Genomic DNA, 9,516 nt, shown 5'->3' with positions numbered 1-9,516 from the left:
TAATGCACCTAAGACTATAATCCTACGAAACCAAATCTTATCAATACAATACATCCGAACAATTCGGACACTAACGCTCATAATGCTCCTCTTAGCGTTTAAAATTAATTACTGGCTTGCACAATGTATATATGTTTTTTCGTCATAAATGGCTTCAATTGCTTGCATAAGCATGAGCTCATTATTTTATTAAGTACAGTCGATCTCTAAAATGGCTTAAAGTAATGGGGCATTTACATACATACCATCTAATTCTAATGTATTTACAAATTTTGTAACACCTAAACTTTGCTTTTTATATTTTATACCACCCAAAATTTTCATGTCACATCTAAAATACTATTATCTAAACTATAAAGAAGTGAACCACACATTTTTATATGGTGCCATATATATGTATATATATGTAAAAATTGAAGTGTAGACTTTAGATATGTAAATACATAAGAATTGAGTGCTCATACGTCGCTTTTTTAAGGTTAAAATGTTGGTAATTTTGATATGATATGAAAGATTGGGCGGTATAAATATAAAAAAGTAAAAGTTTAGGGGTTTCATATATAAAAGCATATGAATTGGGTGTTATGTATGTAAGTGCCCCTAAATTTTAATAATTTTTAAGATAACTTAATACATTTGCAAAATGTTTTCTTAATTTAGGTTATATAAAACATTTAAAATTATCCTGCAAACACTAAATTTAATTTTACATTATATGGGCCTTTTGGTTTGCTTCCTTATTATGTTAAAAAAAAAAAAACAGCAATTCCACTCTATTTTACTTCTCTAATATCTAAATTTTAATTTTTATATTTATGCCATGTTACATGCCTGAAAAGCTGGAGAAATATGTGCGTATGAAAAGCGTACGCAGAGTTGCGTATATTTTAAGCCTTTCGGAGGGTACAGTCAGGTTACACTTAGGTTACAAGCGAGGTATAACCTAAGTGTAATCTGACTGTACCCCTCAAAAAACTTAAAATGTACGTAACTCTGCATATGCTTTTCGTACGCAAATATTTCCCGAAAAGCTGTGCTTTCACTTTGTTAAAGTTAGTATTTGAAATATTTTTGGTATGATATGAATAATTTGAAGGGTATAAATATAAAAATAAAAAATGTGATGATAGCTGTAAATATATAAGAATTTTGTGCTATGTGTATAAATGTCGCTACATTAAAAGTATATTCTTTTTAGAAGCGTAAAAAGTTATATTTTTTCCACCTGTCACGTGATATTTTTGGGTTAGTTTAGTTAACAAGTTTCCTGTAGAAGCCATCCATATTCGCTACTGTATAGATGAATAAATAAATAATATAATTGCTAGATGGTATTAACAAATATAAAACAGAAAAGAAGATAATTGTGTATTATTCCGTATTTATTATTAAATTGGAAAAGAATATTCTGCTTTTTTTAGTTTTATCGATAGTTTATTGTATATTATAATTAGTTTAATATTTATACCTATTATAATAAAAAATAAATATGAGTGGCTGGTCCAGTCTATCATATAGAAAACCTTTTCGGGCTGTGAACCACCCATAACTGATGGAACTAAGGGTGTAAATAAGCCGAATACGAGCGAGCCCAGACTCAGCTCGTGTTTGACTAATTTATATTTCTAGCTCAAAATATGTGTTTGTGTTCAGCTTGTTTTCTTAGAGAGTCGAACATGAGCTATTCAGTAACAAAGAGTCGTTTTGACAACCCTTATGACGTAACCATAAGATGTTAAAGGTTGGGGCAAGATTTAAAAATTATTGTTTATATTAAAACATCATTTGAATCAAATTTAATAATTGTTATTCTATTTCTTAATTAATACTTTTAATGGATAATACATTTTTGTAGCCTTGTAGTCAATTAAATTTTTTAGAGTTACCACTCATCAATATATATATATATAATTGATTAGTAGTATTTCGAGCCAAAACGAGTTGAACATGAAAGAACAAATCTTTGTTCGTGTTCGGCTCATTAACTTAGCGGATGAGTCGAACACGAGCTACTCATGAAGAACGAGTCGTTTTGACAACCCTAGGTGGCACCGACAGTTCAATCTGTGAACTAGCGAATTGATCAAACCACTAACCGGCCATGCACGATAAATCGCCAGCCAGTTTAAGGTCACTGCATCAAGACATAAGAACGCTACTCTTACATAGGCTCGTGCCGCAGAGCTTTACGCCCTTCAAATCCTAGCTAATAGAATTCTTGATTATTATGATTTGTTTTTTTTTTTATATTTGTCCTCACTACATCATTATTTTTCATTTATATCATATTTAGTTAATATTCATATTTATTCATAATTCCATTTAACCCTCTCGTCAACTCAGACAGAAACAATAAAACTTAACATTTTCTTCAAATTTTCAAAACTCAGAAAATAGCAGCTCACGTAAAACAACATATAATAAAACAGATTATTCATGCCACGGCACAAAAACTTTTCAAAGTAAAGCTAACATAGAAGCTTTAGTGGACGGTAGGAATCCCCGCTCTTTCCCGGAAGCCCATCTCCCCATCTTTGTTTTGTAGCTCCTTCAAAAAGCACCATTCCACCTCACATATGGCAGTTGATTTTGGCTACCTGACATCATAGCCCAGCTTCCTCTTTCCTTCTACCTCTCTTCCAAGACCAAACCCTTAAATAACTTTCCTCCTCTCCTCTCCTCTTCCATCACTAACTCAGAGCCAAGCTTTCTTCTTCAACTCCCCTCCAAAATTTCTCTTACCAAAACAGAAAAGAAAAGCCCATGGAGAAGAAGCCTGCAAGCAGTCTTCTTTCTTCAGAACTCATAGCTATTCTCATCTTACAGTTCTTCGTTTCTTGTTTTGTTAGATTACTTAAGATATCTTCAAGTTTTCTTTCCCTTCCTTACCGTTCAAGAATTCACATCGAGCAAGCAGAACCAAAGCGCCATCTAAAGGAAGCAATAAGAACAGAGCAGGAAATACTTGTATGTAGAGAAGATGCAGAGTTGGTCATGAAGAAGATGGGGCTGATCGGAGAAGATGAGAAGCTCAAGGAGTTCGTGGTGTCGGAGGAAGTTGTTTCCATGTTCGAAGAGAAGGAGCCAAGTTTAGAGGAAGTAAGGGAGGCTTTTGCTGTGTTTGATGAGAACGGTGATGGGTTTGTGGAAGCAGGGGAGTTGCAGAGAGTTCTCTGCAAGTTTGGGTTTGTGAGAGAAGTTGGATTGGATTTGTGTAAAGTGATGATTTTGCTACATGATGAGGATGGTGATGGGAGAATAGACTTTAGCGAGTTTGTCAAGTTGATGGAGAGCAGCTTCAGCTGAATAGTTGGTTGATGATGCTTCTCTCGTTTTAAGTTTTTTTTTTCTTTTTTCAGGTAAATTGATGTATGAATGCTCTCCGTAAGATTAGTAAATAAATTTAAAATATCGCACAGAGGAAAAAAGAAGGAAACTTGTATTTTACTTCTATGCTCTGTGCTCACAATTCAAACAGGAGTTTTTTTGACTGATTTTGTGAAAGTTTAAAGAGATATATTTGGTAGAAGGATTTCACGCAGATGCAGAGGACAGAACATGGAAAATTAATAAGATTCTTTGTATAAGATAATGATTAATAGAACTGGGATTTTGGAAGAACTTTGCCTATAAAAATATTGATATTTTGGTTCTTATAAGTCCTGCTCAAACACCTAATCTCCCTTTCTCTCTCCTAAATTTATTTTTTCACTAATTAGCTATAGTCCTCTAGTATGTATGCCCACACATCTCACAGAAGTGGCAGACCTAAGTATGGTCCAGGGGGCAATTGATTGCCCTCAAGTTCAGGTTTTTACTTCTATTGGAGGGCAATTTGGTCTTTTGCCTTGCCCTCAAGCCCCCCACCCCCTCCCCCTCTCATGCACTCAAATTTAGAATTGCACTAATATTGGAGGACAATTTAGTTTTTTGTATCTCCTGAAAATACCAGTTTTGCCCCTTCTGAAGCCCCTACATTCATTGTTGTCGTAGCCCCTCCCACGTTGAGTCTAGGGGGCCCATTTGTCTCCTCTCAAAGAAGAGGTGTGTTCCGTTTGTCTCAAACTTTCTTTATATCTCATATTTTGATAAATATATATAAAATCTTAATCAGACCTTCCATATCATCTTCTTTGATTCCAGATTATTCTTTTAGTGTTTAAGAACATTCAAGAGCTTGGAATAGAATAATCATGCTCATTGGACTCTTCTTATCAAGCTACTTGAGTCAACTGCAAGTCAAATTCGGAGGTCATTTAGTACCTTAATTATTGCTTTGAAGCTTAAAATTATACTTTATGCATTTGATTTGAGCACATTTGAACTTGGATTGAACTAACATTCAATGACCTTTAGTTAACTCTTGTTTTAGCGTTTAATTTGACTATAAATGTGATGAAATTGGTGGATGGATAGAAAATTTTATTTTTAAAATTTTTTAACTCAAATTGCATCAAAATTCATACTTTATTAGATGATTCTCTTGATGATATATCATTTACCTTTCTCTTTTTGAAAATGGAAGCTTATTTTGTCAAAAAATATATATTTAAAATTCTTAAAATTTTTAGATACAAAATTAAAATCTTATAATAATTATAAGGCAAACTTGCTCTTTAGACTTTAATGTTAATATTCTCTTAAGATTGTGAATTAATAGTTTTCTTAATCATACTTCTAATTATTCTTGACGTAAGCACATTATTAGAGTATGAATTGTTGAAGAAAAAAATATTTTCAATTTTCTCAAAATTAATTATAGTTGCTCTAATTTTTTTTTTTTTAAATAAAATTTGGAAAGTAGTGGAATGGGTATGTCGGAGTTCAAAGTTGACTATTACGATCGACACAACTAACAAGGGCATGTGAGCCCGTATACAGTTGTGCAATAATCAGCACTTAGGCAGACATGTAGCCGCACTTGCAGAGCGGGCAATATGCGAAGGCACACATTCAACTGCACTTGTAAACACATGAGCTATCATCAAGTCACTCTCATAACGATTGTTGTAATTTTTAGGAGTTTTTTCATTGAAACATTTGAGAAAAAAAATATTCAAATTTGAACATTTTGAATATTTATATTTATTTATAAGAATTCCAAATTTATTTTTTAAAATAAATGTAGAAAATTGTCTAAACATTCCAAATCTGCTGTGAAATATTATAAAAAAATTATAACTCCTCTTCTCGCCTCCAAGTATAAATTCCAACTGATATAGATGACAACAATTTGTATCAAAATTTTGTTTGGATCTGAGGAAGAATGATGACCACATATGAAGTGAAGCTTTCAGAAATTGAGAAATTTGATGTCACTGGAGGAAGAATGATGACCACATATGAAGTGAAGCTTTCGGAAATTGAGAAATTTGATGTCACTGGACCTCTATGAGAAGAAACTTCATCTTCCGTCATTGGAGAAAAAAGCCTGAAAGAATGGATGAGACTGAATGTAATATGTTGGATCGACAGGTTATGGGAGTTATTTGATTGACCCTATCGACATATCTCGTGGCAGTGATATGTATGAAAAGTCATCGGTAAATAACAATGTGCACTTGATGAAGAAGTTATTCAACTTGAAGATGACGGAAGGTGTTTATGTTGCTCAACACCTGAATGATTTCAATACTATCACAAATCAATTGTCATCTGTTGAAATTGATTTTGATAATGAGATACATGCACTAATAGTGTAGGCATCATTGTCAAATAGTTTATTGTCAAATAGTTGGGAAGCCATGAGGATGACATTTAGCATTTCTACAAATAAATCTAAACTGAAAGATGATGATATTCGTGATTTGATTTTGGCTGAGGAGGTGCGCACGAAAGATTCTCGCGAGATCTCAAGTTTGAGTTCGACATTGAATGTTGATTTTAGATGGAGATGATATGACAAAAATTCAAATAAAGGAAGATCAAAATCAAAGTTTGGTCAGCAAACAACCTGCTGGATTGTGGCAAGGCTGTCCACATAAAGAGAAACTGCAGGAATCCCAAGAAGATAGAGAATAGTAGCGCAAATGTGGTATTTGGAGAAGTACGTGATGCATTATTGCTAACAGTTCATAATTCTGTTAATGATGAAGTCATGGAAGTGAAGAGGAGAGTGGATCTGGGGCACCCATTCTTATTATTCCACAAACAGATTATGAAGATGCACGGTGCTATGAAAAAACCTTGCAAGATAAAAGTTCGAGCAAGTGGGAGCTAGCAGAACTTCTACCAGGGAAGAATGCATTACACAACAAGTGGGTGTACCAGGTGAAAACTGAGCATGATGACAGTAAGAGGTACAATGCTAGACTTGTTGAAAAAAACTTTCAGCAAAGGTAGGATATTGCCTATGTAATGAGAGTTGTAAGCAGAGACATGGGTAATTCATAAAATAGCTTGGAGGTCCAAAGCTATGTTGACCCTGCTGATATGTTGACTGAAGGTGTTACTCTTAAGAAACTTCAATTGGTCTTTTAGAGTGAAGGCAGAAGCTTTAAGTTGCAGAGGTGGAGGATTCAGGTTTGAAGAAAAGGGTGACACCGCCAGTGAAGGATATTAGTTTGAGGAAAAAGATTTTGCAATCTATGTACCAGTCTCCAAGAGGGAGATTTGTTATGTTGGAGCCCGATCCAACCTCTCCCGCTTCCGCTCCCCTGGATCGCGAACCATTCCCGCTCTTGTCTCCCACTCGGTCGCGAACTGTTCCTGCAAACAGTCCGTTGCTTCGACAAGAGTCGCCCCTCATGCTTTATCGTGACAGTTCCCTCTTCCTATTCGGGATAAAAGACATTGTGAGGTGGTTCTCCTTCAATTTCTAAGTCACGACCTTTGTGTTCTTCTTCGGACTTCCTCAGAATAGAGGAAGAGAAGTGCAAGCAGTAGTTCCTTGCGCCAGAAAGAAGAAGAAAGAAGAAGAAGAAGATTGTTCTCCCTTGACTTCTTCTTAGTGGCTTGTATAAGAAGAGAAATTGGGTTTATTTCTCTTGTAAGTTTGTCTTCTTCGGTGTACCTCGGTGTAGGGAGAGAAGAACAAAGAGAGAAGAAGAGAGAGCAACAAACTGAGAGATTCCTCTTGTAAGCCAAGATGATCAACTGGTATAAATTCCTCAAGTAGTAAATTTTTTTGCAACTTTGTGGACGTAGGCAACTTGTCGAACCACCTAAATCTGTGTTTTCGTTTTGTTATTATTTTCTGGTGTGAATTTTCTCGTTCTATTTTTTCGCTTCGTCAAAGATTGTTCTCCTATTATATATATATAATATATATATATATATATACATATATATCGCTTAAATTGGTATGAGAAAGTCCACGAAAAGCCGCCTAACCTATCGCTTTCCTCTAGCACGCAATCCTAGCCATAGAATCTCTATCAATCAGACCTGGATGGCTTGCATGGAACGAAAATGTGAGATTTTTAAAGAGATCTCACCATTGTGATAGGTGCAGTCGTATTCTCTTTGCTTGTCCAAACAGTGAAAGCCTGAATCACACACCGACGCACCTCATAAAACCTGCATTAAACAATGGAATGAACAAGTGAGGGCAGGAGGTATATGAGTGCCAGAGTTGTCGGTGAAGAAGGGAGCTTCGGGAGCCCAGTTTTAAAGCGACGAGAGAGAGCCGAGTGATTGTTTCAGGTTCGTGTGAGATGAGGAGAAAGCCAACAAAGAGGAGTGCCAAAGCAGGAAGGTTCATCAAAATGATATAGAGGACGATAAGGCGACGACAATAACAAGAGGCGTCGTGCAAGGTGTTCAAACCCTAGGGCATCAAGTGAAAGGGAGGTGGCTCTCTAGGGCCTACGTGTGAAAAAATTCCACTGTAAGAGATTTAAAATTTTTTAATATATTATATATATTTATATTTTTTTAATTTATGTTCTTTGATTTGCACTTTACTAGCTCATACACAAAACCCCATGAATATGGGTGTTCTCCTTAAGTAAAATTGACATTCCAGACAAGCTCGAGCACTCTGTATTGTCATCCACAAGTCTTCTATAAAACATCATTGACGATCGAACCAATTTACGCTTGATTTACGTGCGATGTAACTAATGGAATCTTTTGGTCCAATCAAAGCCGTCCGACATGCATAATGTCAGCCGACCTTTGCCTAAGAAACAACCAAAGTCTAGTAAGAATATCTCGAGAGTGTGCCCGTCAACACATGTCAAACGGTCTTAACAATCCACGTATAAAGCTATTGAAAAATAGGTTTGCATGAAATATAGTCACAGGTCTGGCAAGTTGATATTGGTCTTGATTTCGTGCTCAGGGCATGTATCTGGAGCCCCGATGGGATGTCTTTGACAACGAAAGCTAAACATAGTCTTGTACTTCAAACGAATAATTTGCTTATGTGACATCGAAAATTGATGCCAAAAAACACAACCACAACACCACTATCATCACTTCAGAAGATCAACACAACCACGATACTACTACCACCACCTCCACACACCAACACATCTACACACACACAACCACCACACAACACCACCTCCACACACCAACACATTCACCAACACAAACATAAACACAACCACACACCCACCACCACCTCCACACACCCACCACCCTACATCACCGCCTCCACACACCAACACAAACACAACCACACTCCAACCACCACCTCCACAAACCAACCACCATACACCACCACCTCCACATCTGCACACAAACACATCCACCAATACAAACACATCCACACACTAACACCTCCACACACCAACACATCCACAACACTGTCAACACAAATGCATCAGTACACCAACACCTCCACACACAACACCACTACCACCACCTCCACAAACAAACAATGCAACACACCAACACATCAACAAAATCACTGTCATCACCTCCACACATTATCATATGACTCATATATATTCCAAGTAATCATTTATATTTCCAAATCACCACATCTGCAATCAACATCACCACATATATTCGACCCACAAAAAGAACATAATAGCACAAACATAAACTATAATCAAATATCAATCGAAAAGCATCTTCTGATTCCAAGTCATTGCACGTGCAATCAACACTGCCACATATTTTTCAGCTAACATCAAGAACATAAAAGAGCAAACAGAAAATTGAAATCCAACATCAACCAAAAACCATCACCTATTTCCAAGTCATTGCACATGAAATACCCAAAAATCGCAAATCTGACATCAACCAAAACCATCACCTATTTTCAAGTCATTACACATGAAATACTCGAAATCCCCAAAATCCAACATCAAACAAAACCATCAAAGGATAAGAGAATAGAGAACCCACGAAATTTTTGAGCACAAAAGCATTTGCAAAATAAAAAATTGAGGCAGGGCAAATGATAAAAAATAAACAAACGATAAGGATGCACCGCACAGAGGGTGGATCAAATGATTCAAATAGAGACGAAAAGCAGAGAGAGGAGAGCACACTGCAACAGTTGATCTAGAGAAACAAGAGAGAAAGACGCAACACTGTATTAGTAAGATTCGAGAGGGGGGG

General features: G+C 36.0%; 1 protein-coding gene across 1 annotated transcript; it reads left to right on the top strand.

The window, feature by feature from the left end:
- The first annotated feature begins 2,506 nt into the window (after nt 1-2,506).
- Nucleotides 2,507-3,547, top strand: LOC110024298 (probable calcium-binding protein CML30). The gene has a single exon (XM_020724178.1). The coding sequence runs from the start codon at nt 2,764-2,766 to the stop codon at nt 3,304-3,306; it is 543 nt and encodes a 180-aa protein (XP_020579837.1). The 5' UTR covers nt 2,507-2,763; the 3' UTR covers nt 3,307-3,547.
- The last annotated feature ends 5,969 nt before the right edge of the window (nt 3,548-9,516 follow it).

Source organism: Phalaenopsis equestris, unplaced genomic scaffold (genome assembly GCF_001263595.1).
Source record: "Phalaenopsis equestris unplaced genomic scaffold, ASM126359v1 Scaffold000251, whole genome shotgun sequence".
Lineage (NCBI taxonomy): Eukaryota > Viridiplantae > Streptophyta > Magnoliopsida > Asparagales > Orchidaceae > Phalaenopsis > Phalaenopsis equestris.
This window is presented reverse-complemented; position numbering and strand designations above follow the sequence as displayed.

Excerpts from the sequence above, each read along its gene's own strand:
- LOC110024298 (XM_020724178.1), top strand. The coding sequence starts at position 2,764 with ATGGAGAAGAAGCCTGCAAGCAGTCTTCTTTCTTCAGAACTCATAGCT.